This window comes from Pleurodeles waltl, chromosome 6 (assembly GCF_031143425.1).
Source record: "Pleurodeles waltl isolate 20211129_DDA chromosome 6, aPleWal1.hap1.20221129, whole genome shotgun sequence".
Classification (NCBI taxonomy): Eukaryota; Metazoa; Chordata; class Amphibia; order Caudata; family Salamandridae; genus Pleurodeles; species Pleurodeles waltl.
This window is the reverse complement of record NC_090445.1, coordinates 613,705,362-613,733,184: the sequence shown is the minus strand read 5'-3', so window position 1 is coordinate 613,733,184 and position 27,823 is coordinate 613,705,362. Positions and strand designations below refer to the sequence as shown.

Sequence of the window (27,823 nt, the reverse complement as noted above, 5' to 3'; positions counted from 1 at the left end):
TAGAGTTTAAAAGTTTGTAAAAGTTTGAATTAGATTCTAGAACCAGTTTTAGTTTCTTAAAAAGTATTCCAACTTTTAGAAGCATAATGTCTAGCACAGATGTGAATGTGGTGGAACTCGACACCACACCTTACCTCCATCTACAGATGAGAGAGCTAAGGTCACTCTGTAAACTAAAGAAAATAGCAATGGGCCCCAAACCTACCAAAGTACAGCTCCAGGAGCTTTTGGCAGAGTTTGAAAAGGCCAACCCCTCTGAGGATGGCAACTCAGAGGATGAAGATAGTGACTTGGAGGGAAATTCCCCCCCTCCAGTCCTACTTAGGGAGAGCAGGGCTTCTCAAGCCCTGACTCCACAAATAATAGTCAGAGATGCTGGTTCCCTCACAGGAGGGACCAACAACTCTGAAATCACTGAGGATAACTCCAGTGAAGAGGACATCCAGTTAGCCAGGATGGCCAAAAGATTGGCTTTGGAAAGACAGATCCTAGCCATAGAGAGGGAAAGACAAGAGATGGGCCTAGGACCCATCAATGGTGGCAGCAACATAAATAGGGTCAGAGATTCTCCTGACATGTTGAAAATCCCCAAAGGGATTGTAACTAAATATGAAGATGGTGATGACATCACCAAATGGTTCACAGCTTTTGAGAGGGCTTGTGTAACCAGAAAAGTGAACAGATCTCACTGGGGTGCTCTCCTTTGGGAAATGTTCACAGGAAAGTGTAGGGATAGACTCCTCACACTCTCTGGACAAGATGCAGAATCTTATGACCTCATGAAGGGTACCCTGATTGAGGGCTTTGGATTCTCCACTGAGGAGTACAGGATTAGGTTCAGGGGGGCTCAAAAATCCTCGAGCCAGACCTGGGTTGACTTTGTTGACTACTCAGTGAAAACACTAGATGGTTGGATTCAAGGCAGTGGTGTAAGTAATTATGATGGGCTGTACAATTTATTTGTGAAAGAACACCTGTTAAGTAATTGTTTCAATGATAAACTGCATCAGCATCTGGTAGACCTAGGACCAATTTCTCCCCAAGAATTGGGAAAGAAGGCGGACCATTGGGTCAAGACAAGGGTGTCCAAGACTTCAACAGGGGGTGACCAAAAGAAAGGGGTCACAAAGACTCCCCAGCAGAAGGGTGATGAGACAACCAAAACTAAAAATAGTAAAGAGTCTTCTACAGGCCCCCAAAAACCTGCACAGGAGGGTGGGCCCAGAGCCTCTTCACAAAACAATGGGTACAAGGGTAAAAACTTTGATCCCAAAAAGGCCTGGTGTCATAGCTGTAAACAGCATGGACACCAAACTGGAGACAAGGCCTGTCCCAAGAAAGGTTCCACTCCAAACTCCCATCCAGGTAACACTGGTATGGCTAGTCTCCAAGTGGGATCAACAGTGTGCCCAGAGCAAATCAGGGTCCACACTGAAGCTACTCTAGTTTCTGAGGGTGGGGTGGATTTAGCCACACTAGCTGTCTGGCCGCCTAACATGCAAAAATACAGACAGCAACTCTTAATTAATGGGACTAGAATAGAGGGCCTGAGGGATACAGGTGCCAGTGTCACCATGGTGACAGAGAAACTGGTTTCCCCTGGCCAATACCTGACTGGAAAAACCTACACAGTCACCAACGCTGACAATCAGACAAAAGTACATCCCATGGCAATGGTTACTTTAGAATGGGGAGGGGTCAATGGCCTGAAACAGGTGGTGGTCTCCTCAAATATCCCAGTGGACTGTCTGCTTGGAAATGACCTGGAGTCCTCAGCATGGGCTGAGGTAGAACTAAAAACCCATGCAGCAATGCTGGGTATCCCTGAACTGGTGTGTGTGAAAACAAGAGCACAATGCAAGGCACAGGGTGAAAAAGTAGAGCTGGAGTCTGGAAAAATGGCCCAGCCTACCAAGAGAACAGGAAAGTCAGTTGGGAAACCAACTGCAACACAGCAAAAGAAAGGGAACCTCTCTTCTCAGGAAGAAGTTCTGCCCTCTGAGGGAACTGAGCCTTTGGAGCTTGAACCTTATCAGGTTGAGCTCTTAGGCCCAGGGGGACCCTCCAGGGAAGAGCTGTGTAAGGGACAAGAAACCTGTCCCTCTCTTGAAGGCCTTAGGCAGCAAGCTGCTGAAGAGTCCAAAGGCAAGAAAAATGGAACACATAGGGTCTATTGGGAAGATGGGCTCCTGTACACTGAGGCCAGAGACCCCAAACCTGGTGCCACTAGGAGAGTGGTAGTGCCTCAGCTGTTCAGAGAGTTCATCCTAACATTGGCCCATGACATTCCCCTTGCTGGACATTTGGGACAAACCAAGACGTGGGAGAGGTTAGTCAACCACTTCTACTGGCCCAATATGTCCAACATGGTTAAGGAGTTTTGCCTCTCCTGCCCCACCTGTCAAGCCAGTGGTAAGACAGGTGGGCATCCAAAGGCCCCCCTCATTCCACTTCCAGTGGTGGGGGTGCCCTTTGAAAGAGTGGGTGTGGACATAGTTGGTCCACTGGAACCTCCCACAGCCTCAGGAAATATGTATATCCTGGTAGTAGTGGATCATGCTACCAGGTATCCTGAAGCTATTCCCCTTAGGTCGACTACTGCCCCTGCAGTAGCCAAGGCCCTCATTGGTATCTTTACCAGAGTGGGTTTCCCTAAGGAGGTGGTGTCTGACAGAGGTACCAACTTCATGTCAGCATACCTAAAGCACATGTGGAATGAGTGTGGAGTGACTTATAAATTCACTACACCTTACCATCCACAAACTAATGGCTTAGTTGAGAGATTCAACAAGACATTAAAAGGCATGATCATGGGGCTCCCAGAAAAACTCAAAAGGAGATGGGATGTCCTCCTGCCATGTCTGCTTTTCGCTTACAGGGAGGTACCACAGAAGGGAGTAGGGTTCTCACCCTTTGAACTTCTGTTTGGTCATCCTGTAAGGGGACCACTTGCCCTTGTTAAAGAAGGCTGGGAGAGACCTCTCCATGAGCCTAAACAGGACATAGTGGACTATGTACTTGGCCTTCGCTCTAGAATGGCAGAGTACATGGAAAAGGCAACCAAAAACCTTGAGGCCAGCCAACAGCTCCAGAAGTTTTGGTATGACCAAAAGGCTGCACTGGTTGAGTTCCAACCAGGGCAGAAAGTCTGGGTTCTGGAGCCTGTGGCTCCCAGGGCACTCCAGGACAAATGGAGTGGCCCTTACCCAGTACTAGAGAGGAAGAGTCAGGTCACCTACTTGGTGGACCTGGGCACAAGCAGGAGCCCCAAAAGGGTGATCCATGTAAACCGCCTTAAGCTCTTCCACGACAGGGCTGATGTCAATCTGTTGATGGTAACAGATAAGGATCAGGAGGCAGAGAGTGAACCTCTCCCTGATCTTCTGTCATCAGACCCAAAAGATGGTACAGTAGATGGAGTGATCTACTCAGACACCCTCTCTGGCCAACAGCAAGCTGATTGTAGGAGAGTCCTACAACAGTTTCCTGAACTCTTCTCCTTAACCCCTGGTCAGACACACCTGTGTACCCATGATGTGGACACAGGAGACAGCATGCCTGTCAAGAACAAAATCTTTAGACAGTCTGACCATGTTAAGGAAAGCATCAAGGTGGAAGTCCACAAGATGCTGGAATTGGGAGTCATTGAGCGCTCTGACAGCCCCTGGGCTAGCCCAGTGGTCTTAGTCCCCAAACCTCACACCAAAGATGGAAAGAAAGAGATGAGGTTTTGTGTGGACTACAGAGGGCTCAATTCTGTCACCAAGACAGATGCCCATCCAATTCCAAGAGCTGATGAGCTCATTGATAAATTAGGTGCTGCCAAATTTCTAAGTACCTTTGACTTGACAGCAGGGTACTGGCAAATAAAAATGGCACCTGGAGCAAAAGAAAAGACAGCATTCTCCACACCTGATGGGCATTATCAGTTTACTGTTATGCCCTTTGGTTTAAAGAATGCCCCTGCCACCTTCCAAAGGTTGGTGAATCAAGTCCTTGCTGGCTTGGAGTCCTTTAGCACAGCTTATCTTGATGATATTGCTGTCTTTAGCTCCACCTGGCAGGATCACCTGGTCCACCTGAGGAAGGTTTTGAAGGCTCTGCAATCTGCAGGCCTCTCTATCAAGGCATCCAAATGCCAGATAGGGCAGGGAACTGTGGTTTACTTGGGCCACCTTGTAGGTGGAGGCCAAGTTCAGCCACTCCAACCCAAGATCCAGACCATTCTGGACTGGGTAGCTCCAAAAACCCAGACTCAAGTCAGGGCATTCCTTGGCTTGACTGGGTATTACAGGAGGTTTGTGAAGGGATATGGATCCATTGTGACAGCCCTCACTGAGCTCACCTCCAAGAAAATGCCCAAGAAAGTGAACTGGACTGTGGACTGCCAACAGGCCTTTGACACCCTGAAACAAGCAATGTGCTCAGCACCAGTTCTCAAAGCTCCAGATTATTCTAAGCAGTTCATTGTGCAGACTGATGCCTCTGAACATGGGATAGGGGCAGTTTTGTCCCAAACAAATGATGATGGCCTTGACCAGCCTGTTGCTTTCATTAGCAGGAGGTTACTCCCCAGGGAGCAGCGTTGGAGTGCCATTGAGAGGGAGGCCTTTGCTGTGGTTTGGTCCCTGAAGAAGCTGAGACCATACCTCTTTGGGACTCACTTCCTAGTTCAAACTGACCACAGACCTCTCAAATGGCTGATGCAAATGAAAGGTGAAAATCCTAAACTGTTGAGGTGGTCCATCTCCCTACAGGGAATGGACTTTATAGTGGAACACAGACCTGGGACTGCCCATGCCAATGCAGATGGCCTTTCCAGGTTCTTCCACTTAGAAAATGAAGACTCTCTTGGGAAAGGTTAGTCTCATCCTCTTTCATTTGGGGGGGGGTTGTGTAAGGAAATGCCTCCTTGGCATGGTTGCCCCCTGACTTTTTGCCTTTGCTGATGCTATGTTTACAATTGAAAGTGTGCTGAGGCCTGCTAACCAGGCCCCAGCACCAGTGTTCTTTCCCTAACCTGTACTTTTGTATCCACAATTGGCAGACCCTGGCATCCAGATAAGTCCCTTGTAACTGGTACTTCTAGTACCAAGGGCCCTGATGCCAAGGAAGGTCTCTAAGGGCTGCAGCATGTCTTATGCCACCCTGGAGACCTCTCACTCAGCACAGACACACTGCCTACCAGCTTGTGTGTGCTAGTGAGGACAAAACGAGTAAGTCGACATGGCACTCCCCTCAGGGTGCCATGCCAGCCTCTCACTGCCTATGCAGTATAGATAAGACACCCCTCTAGCAGGCCTTACAGCCCTAAGGCAGGGTGCACTATACCATAGGTGAGGGTACCAGTGCATGAGCATGGTACCCCTACAGTGTCTAAACAAAACCTTAGGCATTGTAAGTGCAGGGTAGCCATAAGAGTATATGGTCTGGGAGTCTGTCAAACACGAACTCCACAGCACCATAATGGCTACACTGAAAACTGGGAAGTTTGGTATCAAACTTCTCAGCACAATAAATGCACACTGATGCCAGTGTACATTTTATTGTAAAATACACCCCAGAGGGCACCTTAGAGGTGCCCCCTGAAACTTAACCGACTATCTGTGTAGGCTGACTAGTTTTAGCAGCCTGCCACAAACCGAGACATGTTGCTGGCCCCATGGGGAGAGTGCCTTTGTCACTCTGAGGCCAGTAACAAAGCCTGCACTGGGTGGAGATGCTAACACCTCTCCCAGGCAGGAATTGTCACACCTGGCGGTGAGCCTCAAAGGCTCACCTCCTTTGTGCCAACCCAGCAGGACACTCCAGCTAGTGGAGTTGCCCGCCCCCTCCGGCCAGGCCCCACTTTTGGCGGCAAGGCCGGAGAAAATAATGAGAATAACAAGGAGGAGTCACTGGCCAGTCAGGACAGCCCCTAAGGTGTCCTGAGCTGAGGTGACTCTAACTTTTAGAAATCCTCCATCTTGCAGATGGAGGATTCCCCCAATAGGATTAGGGATGTGACCCCCTCCCCTTGGGAGGAGGCACAAAGAGGGTGTACCCACCCTCAGGGCTAGTGGCCATTGGCTACTAACCCCCCAGACCTAAACACGCCCTTAAATTCAGTATTTAAGGGCTACCCTGAACCTAAGATTTTAGATTCCTGCAACAAGAAGAAGGACTGCCCAGCTGAAAACCCCTGCAGCGGAAGACCAGAAGACGACAACTGCCTTGGCTCCAGAAACTCACCGGCCTGTCTCCTGCCTTCCAAAGATCCTGCTCCAGCGACGCCTTCCGAAGGGACCAGCGACCTCGACATCCTCTGAGGACTGCCCCTGCTTCGAAAAGACAAGAAACTCCCGAGGACAGCGGACCTGCTCCAAGAAAAGCTGCAACTTTGTTTCCAGCAGCTTTAAAGAACCCTGCAAGCTCCCCGCAAGAAGCGTGAGACTTGCAACACTGCACCCGGCGACCCCGACTCGGCTGGTGGAGATCCAACACCTCAGGAGGGACCCCAGGACTACTCTGATACTGTGAGTACCAAAACCTGTCCCCCCTGAGCCCCCACAGCGCCGCCTGCAGAGGGAATCCCGAGGCTTCCCCTGACCGCGACTCTTTGAACCTAAAGTCCCGACGCCTGGGAGAGACCCTGCACCCGCAGCCCCCAGGACCTGAAGGACCGGACTTTCACTGGAGAAGTGACCCCCAGGAGTCCCTCTCCCTTGCCCAAGTGGAGGTTTCCCCGAGGAATCCCCCCCTTGCCTGCCTGCAGCGCTGAAGAGATCCCGAGATCTCTCATAGACTAACATTGCGAACCCGACGCTTGTTTCTACACTGCACCCGGCCGCCCCCGCGCCGCTGAGGGTGAAATTTCTGTGTGGGCTTGTGTCCCCCCCGGTGCCCTACAAAACCCCCCTGGTCTGCCCTCCGAAGACGCGGGTACTTACCTGCAAGCAGACCGGAACCGGGGCACCCCCTTCTCTCCATTCTAGCCTATGTGTTTTGGGCACCACTTTGAACTCTGCACCTGACCGGCCCTGAGCTGCTGGTGTGGTGACTTTGGGGTTGCTCTGAACCCCCAACGGTGGGCTACCTTGGACCAAGAACTGAACCCTGTAAGTGTCTTACTTACCTGGTAAAACTAATCAAAACTTACCTCCCCTAGGAACTGTGAAAATTGCACTAAGTGTCCACTTTTAAAACAGCTATTTGTCAACAACTTGAAAAGTATACATGCAATTTTGATGATTTGAAGTTCCTAAAGTACTTACCTGCAATACCTTTCGAATGAGATATTACATGTAGAATTTGAACCTGTGGTTCTTAAAATAAACTAAGAAAAGATATTTTTCTATATAAAAACCTATTGGCTGGATTTGTCTCTGAGTGTGTGTACCTCATTTATTGTCTATGTGTATGTACAACAAATGCTTAACACTACTCCTTGGATAAGCCTACTGCTCGACCACACTACCACAAAATAGAGCATTAGTATTATCTATTTTTTACCACTATTTTACCTCTAAGGGGAACCCTTGGACTCTGTGCATGCTATTCCTTACTTTGAAATAGCACATACAGAGCCAACTTCCTACACTTACCCCATGAGCATAGGTTTGACACATGCAATGCTGTAGATACACATGCTTTGCAAACTCATGAAATGTAGTGTTGGGCATCAACACCACATTTAGATTGTTTTTTGCACAACAATGAAAGGTGAGAGTGGAGTGGAGGTTAAGGTAAATTATATGCATCCTTTGCACTGTAACTAGTTAATTAACGTATGTTGAATAAAAAGAATGTGCAATCACTGCCAGCGTGCGAGGAAGAGGGAAGGTGCACTTGAATCAACAGCACTAAATGATTCAAACAGATGCTCAGAGGGTAAGATTTTCTCTTCATAGCATGTGTTGCTGTAGATACACCTAATTTGCATCAACCTTTAAAGAAATTTACCCCTCGTGGAGGATAGAGGGCAGATGTTTGGAAAAGAGTTTTTAACAGAGTTTGACCAACTATAGCATATTGATAAACCATTATTCCCATACAGAAACGCTTTGTGAACATGTGTGGTGCTAACCAGGTTACTACCTTGTCAATATCAGCAAAGGGAGTATGGCCTAAGAAAGCTGTGGTGGTTCCTTTTTGCGTGTAGAGTGTTTCTCAAGAGATGTGGAGAGCACTTGTTTAGGCTTGGCATACACTTCACAATCCACCTTGCAATTCCCGATTTGGAAATTGTATGACCCTTGGATGGTTTAGTATCAGCAACAAAAAGTTGGTTAGTTTTACAGAAAGGTTAAGTCCTGTCACTATAGTACAAATATCTGTTTAGCATCCAGTGCTGAATGCTCTCTCCACAACAGAGTCAGGTTTTGGGAAAAACAGGCATCTCAATATACTGATTCAAATGGAATGGCAAGAATGTGTTAGATAAAAGTTTTGGGACTGGTTTAAAGGAGTACTCTCTTTTTGTGTACCTGAATGAGTGGTTCCTGAATAATCAGTGCTTGTAACTCGCTAATGCACCGGAGTGCATTTATTGCTACATTAAAAGCTACCTTCCATGAAAGGAATTCTAACTGACATGAATGGAGAGTCTCAGAAAGTGGTCACATAAGTCTGGTGAGAACTACATTAAGGTCCCTGACTGGTGCTGGCAGAGTACTTGTGGGTATCGTCTTTTATGACCTGCCATAAATGCCTTTACTCCGGGAATCCTAAAAGGAAATTAGCATGCCCTGTTCTGTATATATGCAGCTACAGCTCTAAATGAAGTTGTGTGCAAGTAAATGATAAACCTACCTTTTAAAGATGTAAAAGGTTTGAAATTATGCCCTGTGCCCTCACCGTGAAGGGATCTAGTAGTTTTGAGATGTAGTACTGGACAAATGTTTCTACTTTGTTGCGTAGCATGTACATGTGGTAGGCATGCATGCTTTTCTCAAGGTTGCCACCCATCCTCCGATAGGTGTAGCTATATGAAATGTAAGACCTCCGGTGCCAAATCGCTGGATTGAACTGTTACTGTCTGGGGGCCTGATTATACCTTAATGTTGAATAAGAAGCTCTATCCAGATCAAAAACTTCTTTTGGGGACTTATGGATATTTCTAGTCGCCTCAAGTCCCAAGGCTATCAGGTCCATGTTTGCTTCAGTGGAATGAGGTTTATGGGAACCTGCCTCATTTTTCTCACCACTTATTAAATGAGTAGGAGAGGTGAAAAAGTGTAGGCAAATATCCCAGACCAGTTCATCCATGGAGTATTGCAAATAGCCTGTGGGTGTGGGTACCTGGAGGCAAAGTTTGAGCAATTTGTGTATTGAGTGACAAAAAGTTTGACTGTTGGATTCTCCTCACACAACCCCCATCTGTAGACTTGAGGGTGGAGTTCCCACGTGTGGATTTGTTGATGCATCCTGCTTAGCAGATCCACAAAATCATTTAAGACCTCTAAGAGGTATTCCACCAGGAGCTGGTTGTTGTGGCAGACTGCCTCGTGCCAGGTCATTGTGGCAGGCAATCAGTAGAGGGGAATGCATGCCCCTTGCTTTTGTATGTAGTATATCGCTGTCCAGTTGTCCATCTTTATGAGACATGGAGGAGTGAACATAACATTTTGAGTGCAAGGTTGATAGCCAGTACTGCCAGGCAGCTGATGTGTCTGAAGAGAGGTCTAGGTGCCTTGCAAAGTCATGTCACCAAAATATGAGCCCCAGCCTATGAGCAATATTTCTGTGAGAAAGAGGATCCAAGAAAGACCTGCCTAGGTACAGATTGTTTCTGTAGCTCAGGCTGCTGATCTTTATCAACACTAGATCTCACCACTGACTTCCATTTGTGATAATTGATTAATGAGGCACTGTTGCAGAAGGGTGCATGTAATCTGGCATGTAGTACAACTGCTATGCAAGATGCTATCATGCCGAGCAACTTCATTACATTTCTTACAGTTTATGGGCAAGTAGAAAGAAAAAGAGGCAGCAGCAATTAAAATGTCATCATACTCTGCTAGTTAGGGTAGGTTTTCATTGTGACCTGATGCTAGAAATGGTTGGATCTGCTAAGTTTGTATGTGGGATTTCTTTGCAGTTAGAGTAAACCGTAAACTGTGAAGAAGGGTTAGATCGGTCAAGTATACGTTAGACACTGCTGCATTCCGTTGCTCTTTATCAGTCAGTCGTCAAGTTAAGTAAAGATGTGGATGCCTGCTCCCTGCAGATGAGGAGTCACAACTGACAGACCACCTGGTGAAGACCCTTTGAGCCATTGTGAACTTGAAGGGTAATACTTTGAAATGGTAGAATTGTCCAACTACCACAAACCGGGGGTACTGGTGATGGGTAGGGTGGATGGGTATGTGTAAGTATGCCTCCTATTATGCATCACTATTATGAAGTCTCCCTACTGAAGCAACAGGATGCCGTCCTTCAAGATTATCATATGAATGTGCTTGGTCTGTATAACTTAGTTGAGCAGCCTGATGTGCCAAATGGGCCATGGTTTCCTTCAGTCTTTAGAACAAGGAAGTACATTAAACAAATTCACTTTCCATGTTAATGTAGGGGTACTGGCTATATGGCATTTTTTGAAAGAGCAATTTAACTTCCTTATGTAGGAGAGCGAGGTGATGCTGACTGATGGCATGCTGCAGTGGTGGTATTGTGGATGAGATAGTGTGAAATTCTAGGCAGCAACCCTAAGGGACTACCACTAGCACCCATTGATCTGGAGTGATTTCCATCTACTGAGAATGGAAATCCCTTGGTCTCAACCCAAGAGATGTTTCGGGATTGGGAGTGAGAGTGGGCAAGTCAGTGCTTCGGAGCAGTAGCTCGTTTCCTGGAGCTGCATCTGCCCTTACCGTTGTTGCCTTTGTAACTACTCTAACATACTGGGGTGGGGTGAGGGGGAATGAAAAGCCCATTGCCGTCATTGGTATATTTGTGGCCTGGTTAGCTGGTGATATATCCCCTATGGGCCTTGCCTCCAAAAAGTGCTCCATGAAATGTTGGGTTAGAGGGCACAAATCAACTTTGCATTCTCTGAATCTTTTTTTACTTCCTTGCAACATCTCATTGTAGGGTCTAAAAAGACGTGCCCCAGCAAATGACACAGTATTATTGGATCTGCAGTTTTAACCTTGAGACTCAAAGCCAATCAGGCATGCAATCACTGGTGTTAATGCTATAGAAGGCGGGGCATAGCATTTATGTGCATTGGAGATGATTTTCCACTATGCAACCTACTCCTCCTCCCTGCTGCAGGAGTTGAAGTGCCTCTATCCCCTCCTAATAAAACCTGTTGTATCAAGCCAGTAATGTATATTAAGCTGAAATAATCCACTGTGTAGTAGCAGCTACTGCTACTCGTTTGCCAGCCGTCCCTACACACTCGCTTTCCTTACCTGGGGCTGGGGCATAACTTGTGATCTGGACTGAAACAGTCTTTTTGACAGTATGAACAATGAGAGAGACTGAAGGTGTCTGGATGATAATATAAAGCAATTCATTAGGAGAAGCTTTATATTTCTTTGTGATTCTGGTGTGACTACCGTGGCCCTGAATGGGTCCTTAAAATTATCAAGGATGAACTAAAGCATAAGCCTGAGGATGTGTAGGAACCTTCCATCTTGGAAAACTGGGATGAAAAGTAGTCACCCTCTACAACGCGCATGGTGACTTTATGGTTTCAAACCACTTTCTGTATGATGGCACAGTATGACATAGTATTATCCAGCAGGGAGGGTTTAATAGGGTATGGCTCCAGGTGTTGGAATTCAGGGAAAGGGGAGCGGGATGACAGTCACCTCATGGGTCATCTCTATTCCTTTCACTAGTGAGCTGGTCTTATGGATCCCCTTTCCCATGCAGACTGCCAAGGTCTGAGAAAGAATGTTTTGACATTTCTAGGGAACGAAGTGAAGTTGGGGGAAGTGGAAATGGTGAGACTGACCGTGGCGGTGGTGGAGAGTGTGGCAATGGTGGTGATAATAGAGTGGACAGTGCAAGCTTGGGTGTGGAGGGTAGTGGTGGACGTCTTGTTGTGTGGTGCCTGCTCATGCTGTGCACTGGGTGTCAAGGTATTGTATAGTCAAGCTCCTCCTTGAAAGCAAGCCTCTTCATTTTAGGAAAGGAAGGAAGTGTGGAAACTGGACTTGGCTGAAGACGTTTCCGAAAAATCCTAGCTGTTTCAGGATAAATAATCAAATGCTCTTGCCTGTGTTGAGATCATCTGCGAGTCTCTCTAGAGCTTTGGAGGTTGGCGCTTATGTGGGTTTCAGCTTCAAGTGTGGGTCCAACCATGTATGTTCACAATAGATAGGATGGCAGAGGCTAAGTGGCTTTCAGCCAAGAGCGTTGAAGCGGGATGGAGCTCCAAGACACTCAGAGGATGGTGGCTTGGCTCAAAAGCTTTCTCTTGGTGCTGACTATACCAAAAGGCACCAGTGAAATGGGGATGTTTTTCTTGGCCGGTTCTGGGAGTAATGCCAGACTCCTTAGTGGTACTCTGCTCCAGGTGGGTCATTTTGGATTCATCGTGCTGTTCCATTACCAGCTAAAACTAGAGCATTTATCGTGATTAAACCAGGGCCACGGAAGGTTAATTCTAATATAGGACCCTGCCGACATGTTTTAAAAGGACCTTAAACAATTGGCTCTTTTTCATGGAATGATCTATGACCTCCCACAAGCCATTGGATGGTGATGTTAAAGAGTGGTACTATTGATAGCACAACAGGGCTACATGAAATGGATGGACGATTGGCAAAGTTTTACTGTTGACAAGACTTGGATGCGTCAGATTGATATTAAGGAGGGGTGCTCCTATTTTAATATTCTGTCCTGATGATGACCTGCCTTAATTATTTTCATTGTTTTGGGGTTGAAACATCAACATTGAATTTGAAAATGTGGATTGATATTTGAAAACATTCAGTAGGTTCACAACACCTAATGTTAGAGGTGTTTATTAGAGACCTCAAGCTTTTAACCACAGTTTGGTTTTAGTTTTCATTTAAATAGCACTGTAGTACTTATACTAACACATAATTCAATTACACTGCACCGTTATACAGTAACATCTTGATTACTTTACTTTAAATTGTGGAATTTAAGATTCTAATAAATGTGATATATTAATTTACTAACTTCATCGGTACAGAACGTTCTTTATCGTACAACCACTGTCATGGAAGGTAATGAAAATGTCACTTACCCAGTGTACATCTGTTCGTGGCATCAGTCGCAGTAGATTCGCATGTTTTGCAATAGCTCGCCATCTGGTGTTGGGCCGGAGTGTTACAAGTTGTTTTTCTTCGAAGAAGTCTTTCGAGTCACGGGACCGAGTGACTCCTCCTTTTGTCTCCACTGCGCATGGGCGTCGACTCCATCTTCGATTGTTTTTCCCCGCAGAGGGTGAGGAAGGAGTGGAATTGTAGTAATAGTGCCCATGCAATGGAGTGACTAAGTATGCACCTATTTAAGGTTGAGATGATACATATATAAATAGTTGAAGGTAACTTCCAAACTGCTACAGGCTCCCGGGGAGGCGGGTGGGCACATGCGAATCTACTGCGACTGATGCCACGAACAGATGTACACTGGGTAAGTGACATTTTCAGTTTGATGGCTTCTGTCGCTGTAGATACGCATGTTTTGCATAGACTAGTAAGCAGTTATCTCCCCAAAAGCGGTGGATCAGCCTGTAGGAGTGGAAGTAGTCTGAAATAATGTTCTTAATACGGCTTGACCTACTGTGGCTTGTTGTGCGGATAACACGTCTACACAGTAGTGCTTGGTGAATGTGTGAGGCGTAGACCATGTGGCTGCCTTACATATTTCTTGCATTGGGATGTTTCCTAGAAAGGCCATGGTAGCACCTTTCTTTCTGGTTGAGTGTGCCCTTGGTGTAATGGGCAGCTGTCGTTTAGCTTTAAGGTAGCAGATTTGGATGCATTTAACTATCCATCTGGCTATACCTTGTTTTGATATTGGGTTTCCTGCATGAGGTTTTTGAAATGCAATAAATAGTTGTTTAGTCTTTCTGATGTTCTTTGTTCTGTCAATGTAATACATCAATGCTCTTTTGACATCTAATGTATGTAGTGCCCTTTCAGCTACGGTATCTGGCTGTGGAAAGAACACTGGAAGTTCCACTGTTTGATTTAGATGGAACGGTGAAATAACCTTTGGCAAAAATTTAGGATTGGTCCTTAGGACGACCTTATTCTTGTGTAGTTGTATAAAAGGTTCCTGTATTGTAAACGCCTGAATCTCGCTTACTCTTCTTAGGGAAGTAATGGCGATGAGAAATGCCACCTTCCAGGTTAGGAACTGTATTTCGCAGGAGTGCATGGGTTCAAAAGGTGGACCCATAAGTCTAGTTAGGACAACATTTAGGTTCCATGAAGGAATAGGTGGTGTTCTTGGTGGTATAATTCTCCTAAGGCCCTCCATGAATGCTTTAATGACTGGTATCTTATATAGGGAAGTTGAATAGGTAGTCTGCAGGTATGCAGATATTGCTGCAAGGTGTATTTTAATGGAAGAGAAAGCCAGGTTAGATTTTTGTAAGTGAAGCAAGTAACCCACTACATGTTCTGGAGTTGTGTGTAATGGTTGTATTTGATTAATATGGCAGTAGCAAACAAACCTTTTCCATTTACTTGCATAGCAGTGCCTGGTGGATGGCCTTCTGGCTTGTTTTATGACTTCCATACATTCTTGGGTAAGTTGTAAGTGCCCGAATTCTAGGATTTCAGGAGCCAGATTGCTAGATTCAGCGATGCTGGATCTGGGTGTCTGATCTTTTGGTTGTGTTGTGTCAACAGATCTGGCCTGTTGGGCAATTTGATGCAGGGTACTACTGATAGGTCTAGCAGCGTTGTCTACCAGGGTTGCCTTGCCCAAGTTGGTGCTATTAATATGAGTTTGAGTTTGTTTTGACTGAGTTTGTTTACCAGGTAAGGAAGGAGAGGGAGAGGAGGAAAAGCGTAAGCAAATATCCCTGACCAGTTCATCCATAGGGCATTGCCTTGGGACTGTTTGTGTGGGTATCTGGATGCGAAGTTTTGGCATTTTGCGTTCTCCTTTGTCGCAAACAAGTCTATCTGAGGTGTTCCCCAGAGTTTGAAATAAGTGTTCAGAATTTGGGGGTGAATTTCCCATTCGTGGACCTGTTGGTGATCTCGAGAGAGATTGTCTGCGAGTTGATTTTGGAACCCTGGTATAAATTGTGCTATTAGGCGAATTTGGTTGTGAATTGCCCAACGCCAAATCTTTTGTGCTAGCAGGCTTAACTGCGTGGAGTGCGTCCCCCCTTGCTTGTTTAGATAATACATTCTCGTCAAAACAGACAACATGACAACAATGTATTTGTGAACTATTATTGGTTGGAAAGCTTTTAGTGCTTGAAAAACTGCTAGAAGTTCTAGGTGATTTATATGCAGTTTTGTTTGATGTACGTTCCATTGACCTTGTATGCTGTGTTGATCGAGGTGTGCTCCCCACCCTGTCATGGAAGCATCTGTTGTTATTACGTATTGTGGCACTGGGTCTTGGAAAGGCCGCCCTTTGTTTAAATTTATGTTGTTCCACCACAGAAGCGAGAGGTAAGTTTGGCGGTCTATTAACACCAGATCTAGAAGGTGACCCTGTGCTTGTGACCATTGTGATGCTAGGCACTGTTGTAAGGGCCTCATGTGCAGTCTTGCGTTTGGGACAATGGCTATGCATGAAGACATCATGCCTAGGAGTTGTAGTACCATCTTTGCTTGTATCCTTTGTGTTGGATACATGCGTTGTATGATGGTGCTGAAATTTTGAATTCTTTGTGGACTTGGAGTGGCTACTCCTTTTGATGTGTCTATTATGGCTCCCAGGTATTGTTGTACCTTGCGCGGCAGAATTTTGGATTTTGTGAAATTGACGGTGAACCCTAGTTTGAAGAGGGTTTGTATGATATGATTTGTGTGATTTGAGCACTCTATTAACAAATGGGCCTTGATTAGCCAGTCGTCTAGATATGGGAACACATGTATTTGCTGCCTTCTTATGTGTGCAGCGACCACCGCTAGACATTTGGTAAAGACTCTTGGTGCGGTTGTTAATCCGAAAGGCAGTACCTTGAATTGGTAATGTATTCCCTTGAATACAAACCTTAGGTATTTCCTGTGCGATGGGTGTATTGGTATATGGAAATAAGCATCCTTGAGGTCTAAAGTTGCCATGTAGTCGTGTAGTTTTAGCAATGGCAATACTTCTTGTAGTGTGACCATGTGAAAGTGGTCTGATTTGATGAAAGTGTTCACTACTCTGAGGTCTAGGATTGGTCTCAGCGTTTTGTCCTTCTTTGGTATCAGAAAGTACAGTGAGTAAACTCCTGTGTTTATTTGTGTGTTTGGCACTAATTCGATTGCATTCTTTTGCAATAGTGCCTGCACTTCTATTTCCAGGAGATTGGAATGGTGTGTTGTAAAATTTTGTGCTTTTGGTGGTATGTTTGGAGGGAATTGTAGAAATTCTATGCAATAACCATGTTGGATAATTGCTAGAACCCAAGTGTCTGTAGTGATTTCCTCCCATGCTTTGTAATAATGACTTATTCTTCCCCCCACTGGTGTTGTGTGGAGGGGGTGAGTGACATGTGAGTCACTGTTTAGTAGTAGGGGTTTTGGGGCTATGAAATCTTCCTCTATTCCTAGGGAATTGCCCTCCTCTATATTGTCCCCGAAAACCTCCTCTATACTGTCCCTGGTAACTGGACGGTGTTGCTTGTGAGGTGCTGGCTTGTGTGCTCTGACCCCGAAACCCCCCTTGAAAGGGTGTTTTACGGAATGTGCTGTAATTGCCTCTGCTCTGCGGGGAGTAGAGTGCGCCCATGGCTTTGGCAGTGTCCGTATCTTTTTTGAGTTTCTCAATCGCTGTGTCCACTTCTGGACCGAACAGTTCTTTTTCGTTAAAAGGCATATTGAGAACTGCTTGTTGAATCTCTGGTTTAAATCCAGACGTTCGGAGCCATGCATGCCTTCTGATAGTTACAGATGTATTAATTGTCCGTGCAGCTGTATCTGCAGCGTCCATGGAGGAGCGGATCTGGTTGTTGGAAATGGTCTGTCCCTCCTCAACCACTTGTTTTGCCCTATTTTGTAAGTCCTTGGGCAGATGTTCAATGAGATGTTGCATCTCGTCCCAGTGGGCTCTGTCATAGCGCGCAAGTAGTGCCTGGGAGTTGGCGATGCGCCACTGGTTTGCAGCTTGTGCTGCGACTCTCTTACCAGCTGCATCGAACTTGCGGCTTTCTTTATCTGGGGGTGGTGCATCTCCAGATGTGTGGGAGTTGGCCCTTTTCCTAGCTGCTCCTACAACGACAGTCTGGTGGCAGCTGTGTAGTGATGAAAACCGGGTCTGTAGGAGGCGCCTTATACTTTTTTTCCACCCTTGGTGTGATAGCCCTACTTTTGACCGGCTCCTTAAAGATGTCTTTTGCGTGCCGGAGCATACCGGGAGCATAGGCAGGCTTTGGTATGAGCTGTGGGTGGAGGAGAGTGTGTTGAATAAAAAATCATCCTCGACCTGTTCTGAGTGGAGGCTTACGTTGTGAAATTGTGCTGCTCTAGCCACCACTTGAGAATACGCGGTGCTGTCCTCTGGTGGAGATGGCTTCGTAGGGTATGCCTCCGGACTGTTATCTGACACTGGGGCGTCGTATAGGTCCCATGCGTCTTGATCTTGGTCACCCTGGCTTATGGTGGTGTGAGCTGGGGAGTGTGATGGAGTTTGTGCTGGCGAGACGTTAATCACGGGCGGAGGAGAGGGTGGTGGGGTAACTCTTTTCACCACTTTTGGTTGTGGTGTCTGTTCAGTTTGGAACTCCAACCTTCTCTTTCTTCTAATGGGGGGAAGGGTGCTTATTTTTCCTGTCCCCTGCTGTATGAAAATACGCTTTTGCGTATGGTCTACATCAGTTGATTGTATCTCTTCCTCAAACCTATGCTTTTGCATTTGGGAGGTTAGCGAGTGCTCTTCTGTATAAGAGCCTGAAGCTGGGTCGCTTGCAGTTTGTTTCGGCACCGAAACCCTGTCTGCGTGTTTTTTCGGCTCCGAGGTGACTTTTTTCTTTTTCGGGGCCGAAACCTCTCGGCGTCGATCTTCTTCGGTGCCGCTGTCTTGGCGTCGAGCCGTGTCCACACCGGCATCTCGGTGTCGAGGCTTGTCTCCAGCACTTTCTCGGTCCCGAGAAGGCTGCGTGCCGGTGTCTCGACCGGAGTCGGACGATCTCGGCACCGTTTGGGCCTTTTTCGGTGGCGACGGTCGGTCACCGAATTTATGGGTGGAGCCATGGCCTGATGGCAGTGGCGTCCCCTGGGCCTTGTAAATCTTCCTCTGTGTGGTTTTCGACGTCTTACTCACGGTTTGTGTATCGTCGAATCCTTCGGAGTCCGATTCTTGGATCGAGAAGGTACCTTCCTCTTCTTGTTCCTCGAACTCTCGGTGGGCTGTCGGCGCGGATGCCATCTGAAGTCTTCTGGCTCGACGGTCTCGGAGTGTTTTTCGGGACCGGAACGCACGACAGGCCTCGCAGGTGTCTTCACTGTGCTCAGGTGACAGGCACAGGTTACAGACCAAGTGTTGGTCTGTATAGGGGTATTTATTGTGGCATTTGGGGCAGAAACGGAACGGGGTCCGTTCCATCGGCGTTCTTCAGCACGCGGTCGGGCCGACCAGGCCCCGACGGGGGATCGAAAAACTACCCCGAAGGGCACCGGAGCTCTTCGATCTTCGATGCGGTATTGAATCTAACTACGCCGATCCCGAACGCAACAATACCGACGAAAATCTTCCGAAATTAGCTATCTTTCCGTTCCGAAACTCGGAGCGACAGGAACATGTCCGAACCCGATGGCGGAAAAAAAACAATCGAAGATGGAGTCGACGCCCATGCGCAATGGAGACAAAAGGAGGAGTCACTCGGTCCCGTGACTCGAAAGACTTCTTCGAAGAAAAACAACTTGTAACACTCCGGCCCAACACCAGATGGCGAGCTATTGCAAAACATGCGTATCTACAGCGACAGATGCCATCAAACTTCATATTCTTCCCTGAGAGGGACCAAAAACCTTTCTGTTATACCATTCATTTTTTATGGTACTTCTTTACCGCTTGGCTGGGCGGGTGATACTCATGGACCTAGGATTTTTTTGTGCTTGGTCCTGCCAGCATCAAATCCAAATGGGTGTACCTCTTCTTCCTCAGAGGCGTTCACAGACACATTCTTGGCATGTGTTGGCTGCCGGTGTGCCAGAAGGTCTCACCTCCTATTCCTCGATGTCAAGGGGTCCTGTTCTCCAAAAATATCTGGTGTCCAGTAATGACTAATGCTGAATTTGAAGGAATGGACAGTTCCTTTCCCTCCGGTATTGCAAGGCCTTCATTTACCAGAAAGCGAGCCAGAAGAAAAAATTATTTACCTTTAGAAATGCTCTTTGTGGAAGAGACTATGGCCCTCATTACGACTCCGGCGGGCGGTGGAGGCCGCCCGCCAGAATTCAGCCCTCTATAATACCGCTCCGCGGTCAAAAGACCGCGGAGGGTATTATGAGTTTTTCCCTGGGCTGGCGGGCGGTCTCCAAAAGACCGCCCGCCAGCCCAGGGAAAAACTCCCTTCCCACGAGGATGCCGGCTCGTAATCGAGCCGGCGGAGTGGGAAGGTGCGACGGGTGCTGTTGCACCCGTCGCGTATTTCACTGTCTGCAAGGCAGACAGTGAAATACATTTTGGGGCCCTCTTACGGGGGCCTTCCCTCCCGCCATCCGGTTCCCGGCGGGAGAACCGCCAGGAATTGGATGGCGGGAGGGGGAGTCGGAATCCCCAAGCCGGCGCAGCTTGGAGGATTCCTTGGGGGCAGCGGGAAACCGGCGGGAGACCGCCGGTTTCCCTTCTCTGACCGCGGCTAAGCCGCCGCGGTCAGAATGCCCCGCGGGGCACCGCCGGCCTGTCGGCGGTGCCTCCCCGTCCAGCGGCCCTGGCGGTTACAAACCGCCAGGGTCGTAATGAGGGCCTATGTAGCTGCAGATTCTTCACATACTCCCCAGGAGTCAGACTGGATCCAGCACCTTCCCCACCCCCCCTGAGTATCTCTGTGTGCCAGAATGTGGCTCCATGCAGCTCTGGAAGTTAAGTGTGGGCCTATAATGGTGCCACTCCCACACAGTGACATCAGTTCCTTTCTTTCTGTGACATGGATCGCCAGCTTCCTCTCGTCTCAGAGAGACAACTGACCTCAATTTTGACAAACTTTTTTCAGTGTGCTAAGGATGTCACCCCCTACTCCTGCGGGTTTTATGCCCTGTAGGAACTGTTGCAAACAGATGCCTGAGACAGGATTCCCACAAGGTGTGCCTGTGGTGTCTGGGGTTGAGCCACAACCCCAATACCTGAGGAGACTGCTTATTGATAAACCCGAAGGTTATGAGGTAATGCAAGACGAAACATTACATCACCAAGCACAAGAAGGTGCAGCGTTTGGACCTCTCCAAGCTCTACTTCAAGTCCGAGACCCAATCCTGTACCTGATCCCGAGGCCATCAGAGCCACTCTTGTGACCAGTCTTCACCATACCCCACATCTGCAGGTATGCACAAGAAGCATGAGAAGTCCAAGCAGAGTTCCAGTGCTTCTCACCATTCCCACTCACCTGACCAAGCATGTGGGCAGCACCAACGGTCCTGCCCCCACTCCCAAGTCAGCTAAAAATGGAGCTAATGGTTCAGGCACAATTTACATTTCTGGGTTCTTCAGTAATGCCACACTAGATTAAAGATTTCTGCACATCTATGCTCCAGCTCTTCAGATACCTGCTGTCTCGCTCTGGTGTACCTTCGGGCCCCACAGACCCGAGAGGCCCTCCTCCTGGACTATTGCAGGCAGGGTTGCCCATAGCACCAGCAGGACCCTCAGAGTTGCGTCTGCCCTTGGCGCCAGTAACGACAACAACACCTCCACCGCTGCCCACCACCATGCCAGGCCCGGGTACAGCAATGCCAATGCAGATTTAAGCCACCCTACTCAGTGGCTCCCATTGTCCTTTCCGATGCCAGTCTGACATGGTAACTGACTCCAACCGCACCTCTGTGTTAGCCCTGCCCCAAGGTGACAACATTCACTCCACTCCCTCTTTGGAATGGATTAAGGCACTGATGGTGAACAAGTTGATTAGTTCACCCATCCCTATGCAAACAATAACTGGTATGAGGACTTGCAAGATGCTAGTAGGCTGGAAACTTCCCCGGAAACAGACCTTTTCTCTCCTCCAGGACAAGCCATGGAAGAATTGACCTCCTAATCCATGTGTAAAGAAATGGCTCCCTGTTGCAGTTACCCCCCACTTTTTGCCTGATACTGATGCTGACTTGACTGAGAAGTGTGCTGGGACCCTGCTAACCAGGCCCCAGCACCAGTGTTCCTTCACCTAAAATGTACCATTGTATCCACAATTGGCACACCCTGGCATTCAGATAAGTCCCTTGTAACTGGTACTTCTAGTACCAAGGGCCCTGATGCCAAGGAAGGTCTCTAAGGGCTGCAGCATGTCTTATGCCACCCTGGAGACCTCTCACTCAGCACAGACACACTGCTTGCCAGCTTGTGTGTGCTAGTGAGGACAAAACGAGTAAGTCGACATGGCACTCCCCTCAGGGTGCCATGCCAGCCTCTCACTGCCTATGCAGTATAGGTAAGACACCCCTCTAGCAGGCCTTACAGCCCTAAGGCAGGGTGCACTATACCATAGGTGAGGGTACCAGTGCATGAGCATGGTACCCCTACAGTGTCTAAACAAAACCTTAGACATTGTAAGTGCAGGGTAGCCATAAGAGTATATGGTCTGGGAGTCTGTCAAACACGAACTCCACAGCACCATAATGGCTACACTGAAAACTGGGAAGTTTGGTATCAAACTTCTCAGCACAATAAATGCACACTGATGCCAGTGTACATTTTATTGTAAAATACACCCCAGAGGGCACCTTAGAGGTGCCCCCTGAAACTTAACCGACTATCTGTGTAGGCTGACTAGTTTTAGCAGCCTGCCACAAACCGAGACATGTTGCTGGCCCCATGGGGAGAGTGCCTTTGTCACTCTGAGGCCAGTAACAAAGCCTGCACTGGGTGGAGATGCTAACACCTCCCCCAGGCAGGAATTGTCACACCTGGCGGTGAGCCTCAAAGGCTCACCTCCTTTGTGCCAACCCAGCAGGACACTCCAGCTAGTGGAGTCGCCCGCCCCCTCCGGCCAGGCCCCACTTTTGGCAGCAAGGCCGGAGAAAATAATGAGAAAAACAAGGAGGAGTCACTGGCCAGTCAGGACAGCCCCTAAGGTGTCCTGAGCTGAAGTGACTCTAACTTTTAGAAATCCTCCATCTTGCAGATGGAGGATTCCCCCAATAGGGTTAGGATTGTGACCCCCTCCCCTTGGGAGGAGGCACAAAGAGGGTGTACTCACCCTCAGGGCTAGTAGCCATTGGCTACTAACCCCCCAGACCTAAACACGCCCTTAAATTTAGTATTTAAGGGCTACCCTGAACCCTAGAAAATCAGATTCCTGCAACTACAAGAAGAAGGACTGCCTAGCTGAAAACCCCTGCAGCGGAAGACCAGAAGACGACAACTACCTTGGCTCCAGAAACTCACCGGCCTGTCTCCTGCCTTCCAAAGATCCTGCTCCAGCGACGCCTTCCAAAGGGACCAGCGACCTCGACATCCTCTGAGGACTGCCCCTGCTTCGAAAAGACAAGAAACTCCCGAGGACAGCGGACCTGCTCCAAGAAAGGCTGCAACTTTGTTTCCAGCAGCCTTGAAAGAACCCTGCAAGCTCCCCGCAAGAAGCGTGAGACTTGCAACACTGCACCCGGCGACCCCGACTCGGCTGGTGGTGATCCAACACCTCAGGAGGGACCCCAGGACTACTCTGATACTGTGAGTACCAAAACCTGTCCCCCCTGAGCCCCCACAGCGCCGCCTGCAGAGGGAATCCTGAGGCTTCCCCTGACCGCGACTCTTTGAACCTAAAGTCCCGACGCCTGGGAGAGACCCTGCACCCGCAGCCCCCAGGACCTGAAGGACCGGACTTTCACTGGAGAAGTGACCCCCAGGAGTCCCTCTCCCTTGCCCAAGTTGAGGTTTCCCCGAGGAATCCCCCCCCTTGCCTGCCTGCAGCGCTGAAGAGATCCCGAGATCTCTCATAGACTAACATTGCGAACCCGACGCTTGTTTCTACACTGCACCCGGCCGCCCCCGCGCCGCTGAGGGTGAAATTTCTGTGTGGGCTTGTGTCCCCCCCGGTGCCCTACAAAACCCCCCTGGTCTGCCCTCCGAAGACGAGGGTACTTACCTGCAAACAGACCGGAACCGGGGCACCCCCTTCTCTCCATTCTAGCCTATGTGTTTTGGGCACCACTTTGAACTCTGCACCTGACCGGCCCTGAGCTGCTGGTGTGGTGACTTTGGGGTTGCTCTGAACCCCCAACGGTGGGCTACCTTGGACTAAGAACTGAACCCTGTAAGTGTCTTACTTACCTGGTAAAACTAACAAAAACTTACCTCCCCCAGGAACTGTGAAAATTGCACTAAGTGTCCACTTTTAAAACAGCTATTTGTCAATAACTTGTAAAGTATACATGCAATTTTTATGATTTGAAGTTCCTAAAGTACTTACCTGCAATACCTTTCGAATGAGATATTACATGTAGAATTTGAACCTGTGGTTCTTAAAATAAACTAAGAAAAGATATTTTTCTATACAAAAACCTATTGGCTGGATTTGTCTCTGAGTGTGTGTACCTCATTTATTGTCTATGTGTATGTACAACAAATGCTTAACACTACTCCTTGGATAAGCCTACTGCTCGACCACACTACCACAAAATAGAGCATTAGTATTATCTCTTTTTACCACTATTTTACCTCTAAGGGGAACCATTGGACTCTGTGCATGCTATTCCTTACTTTGAAATAGCACATACAGAGCCAACTTCCTACACCATGGTTATGTGTAGGGCGGCAGAGGGGCTCACCCTCCATCTTCCCATCATGGAGGTGAAAACAAATGTACTGACTGACGTCTTGCAGCCAAGCCAGACTGCCTTCTGAGCCTCTACTTCCACTCATTAAGGCCTTACCAGATACACTTTTAGGGGTGCAGGCTAAGCCTTGCACCAATCCTCCTGTGAACCGTCAGGTTGCCAGGCACCACTGTCCTGCTCCAGGCAACACAGTACCTATCTCTGACAAGTCTTATAATGTAAGCTTCCACTTGCTGAACTAACCCCAACATTTTCCCGACTACTCTCCCTGACAGGAAATCAAAGACACTGGAGGCATTTGGGAAGAGGTTATTTTCCTCAGCCAGCTTCGCCCTCCAATCCATTAATGCCTCCTGTCTGCTGGTCTGCTACACACATGCCCTTTGGGACTTAGTGGACCCCACAGTACGGGAAGACCAGAATTTCATGTCAATTATTCATGCTCAGGAAAGAGGGGGAGATTACACACCTTGTGGTGATCAGCACATTATAATGTGCATTACAATGTGGGCAGGATCAGAAAGGAATGCATGCTATTTGTCAACATTCTCTGAGGAAGGTCTTCAGTAATCAATAAGCACCATGAAACTGGTTAAAGAGTAGATCATCTGCATTAAAAGTTCAGATATCAAAACTTGATTGTTCTTTTCTGCCAGAACCAATTATTGTAGCAGGGCCTAAAGTTGCTGTGAGCACAAGCATCAGTTTAGGAGCTGTAGCTAAATATGTCCAAATGTGATGGCAGAAAAGATACTTTCTAAAGATGGAGATGGTGTCCATCTATGTTCTTTGTGAACAAAGACAGAAGTTACACAGTAACACATGACACAAAGCTTCTTTGAGAAAAACAATTTGTAATGTCTGAGCCCAAGACTAGATGGCAGGAATATGCGAAGCATGTGTATCTACAGACACATGCTATAAACATTTATTTACTATTGACCTTAGGCACTGATGCTCTGAAAAAAGCAGAGTGCCAATGGTTGCAATGCCAAATGGGAAAATAAATTCCTAATAGTAAGGAAGAATGAATTTGAAGGAACAAAACCTTCTAATCATTACTGTGTTCAACTCTCCGATACTTCATCCATGCAATATGATTCACAAAATCAAACCAAGTAGACAAGTTCTCCTCAAAGGTCTAACCAATATTAGGAAAAATTGATATCTGAATGAATACAGGATATGCCATAGACTCACACAGTCATACAGCTGACATGAGTTGAACAGTCATCATTTTGAATCCAAATCCGTACCTTATCTCTTGGGTTATGATAGAGGCACATTAGTTATTCTTACCATTTGTGATACTTGCAGGTTAGGGCACCATTCACCAATTCACTAATTGATCCTGGTTCACTGATGTCATCCAGGAGAATAACCAATGGAACATCTCCAATTCCAGTATCTCGGTCAATCTGGTTAGCTAGGTTGGAGAGATACAGCTGAAGGTCCTGGGAGGAAGACAAAATAGGTAAGCTTAGAATATAGTACACTAAGCGCCAAAGAGTAGGGATCTATGGTAACGTTTTGAGCATGGTCTTCCAAACAGCACAGCATGTAGTCTCTCAGTCTGTGATATGTAGCTCAGATGTATGTTTAGAAGAGTCTAACAACCACAAGAAAGTCACTCCACCCCTGCATTTGAAGCATATCTACTTGGAACGACCTCTGTGCCATTCAGAAGTCCCATACCTACAGGTAACCTCTGATAACCACTGGTCTTTAATGAAGTATTTTAAACTGGATCAAGAAGCTCCTCCGTTTGTCATGTGCACTAAAGAATTGCTTGCGCTAACTTCTACAGCTAAGAACTTATCAGCCAAACCTACTTAACTTTGCTTTGTTTCTAGTCCCTAAGTAGAATCAAGTAAACTCTCACTCTATGAAAACATGTTGCCAAAGCTCAAAATAAATCATAGAATAGTCCTCTAAGAAATTCTTTCCTGTTTCCATGCCCCCTTCCCTGGTAACACTACAAACGCCTCTTACCTTGCACGACTGCTGATGCATGTTGAAGGTCACCAGGATCCCCTCAGAGACCTCACGCCCTGACCTTTCCACCAGGTACTCAGAAAGACGGTTGGTCAGGTATGTTTTGCCTGTTCCACTGGGTCCCGAGAGGATCAGACGTCGGTGTTTGAGAAGGAGGCTGATGTAGTGCTGCATCATGGGCTTGGGAATCAGTGTTTCAAAGACCAAGCTATCAACACACTTCTCCTTCAAGCCTATAGCAGGTGGAAGAAACAATTGAACATTTATTCATTTTTTAATGAACTAAATATAAGTCCATGACTTTGAATCCACTTGCACCTATTAAAGAAACTTGGATCCAAAGTGGGACAGTGGCTATCACAGTACCCCTTAGAGAAAAAAACAAATAAATGGAGAAAACATCTTTTACTTTAGGCACGTCTGGGAGGTAAAACAGATATTCTGAATATTACAAAAACAAGCAAGCTTCCCCATCCAGACTGCTGTGAAAGAAACAATCTGGAGGTTTCAGAAGAACATTAACTCCTATTCTGACGAGTAAGTTACTATACAGTGAAACCAAACGCTGACACCATGCAAGGCAGTGAACTGGCAGACAAACGTCTCTTCTGTGGCAAATCAGACATGTGTATCCCCCTCAGGTCAGGGGACTGACACGAGGATACAGCAAGTTACAAAAATGCACTGCAAAGTAAGGCAGTGCAGGTCGAAGGGTCTTTTGAGACAAAGACAGCCACCTGCCATCTTTAGAAGAGATGCGTTTTGCTGCATTCAGATACCTACTGTATTTTCTAAAGGAGTAACACAACAGTTATTTAAGAGCTGAGAAGAGAAAAAAAAGACCTTAGGATGAAATAGAAAGAATCAATGCGAAACAGGAATATAATGGAATCGGAATAAGCGCTGTGGTAATGAATGCTTTCTATCTTTATAGAGATTTTTGGTTTTCCAATGCAATTTTATTCTCTGTGCCCCAAATGAATATTTTGCCTGCAAGCTCTTGAAAATTAAAAATGATTTTACACATTGTTTATCAACTTGTAGCAGAGTCATCTTTTTAAATGGCCAATTCTGAGGGGCGAGATTTAGCCCCAAATGTACAATGTCAGTAGTGTAAGGTAAAAATATTTCTTTAGTAAAAATGGCATTCCTGTATCCTTTAGAAGTACATTCTTGTTGTTGAAAATAGCCCTCATTGTAATGTGCAGTTTGCAAACTTCTTTTGTAAACTGAAATATTGTCTGTTGAATTGAATGTATCAAGGCAAATTCAGACTTACGAGAGTCACTGGGGTCCCAAGTATTGTATTTGTTTTTCTTTAAGTAAATTTAATTGACATCATTTCCACATGATACTTTATTTCTAGTGTCTAATTATTTATTTTACAGTTGTGATATTCTGGGTACAGTAACTTCAATCACCCTTACGGAAAAGGAATGTGTTTTTGTTTATTGTACCTGTTTTTTCTTCGCTCAATAGTCTTTTCTATTGTCACGTTGAGCCATTCATAGTGTTCGCTGGTCTTTTCACCACTATCAGATCGTGTAGCAGAACATTTCCAGCAACCTTACCACATCGAATGCATGGTAAGGACTCGAGCAGCTAGACCCATTAATAAATAAATTTTACGGAACTCAGACACGGCGTTTATTTGTCCTGGTGACTTTGACTGATCACACCACAAGCAAAGGGAGAGGTATACAAACAGGTGATTGGCGATTTCGGCCCTACCTCTGCGCTATTTGCAGAATATACAGGAG

At 46.9% G+C, this 27,823-nt stretch overlaps 1 protein-coding gene across 12 annotated transcripts in view; it reads right to left on the bottom strand.

Annotated features, from left to right (window-relative positions):
- Positions 1–27,823, bottom strand: part of NAV1 (neuron navigator 1) — a 950,201-nt gene that overhangs the window by 76,504 nt on the left and 845,874 nt on the right. For all 12 annotated transcript variants that reach the window (XM_069238908.1, XM_069238913.1, XM_069238909.1 and 9 more), the window contains 2 exons: positions 26,061–26,296; positions 25,368–25,522 (listed from right to left, as the gene is read on the bottom strand). In XM_069238908.1, coding sequence (XP_069095009.1) covers positions 25,368–25,522; positions 26,061–26,296 — 391 coding nt within the window. The remainder of the gene's footprint in view (positions 1–25,367; positions 25,523–26,060; positions 26,297–27,823) is intronic.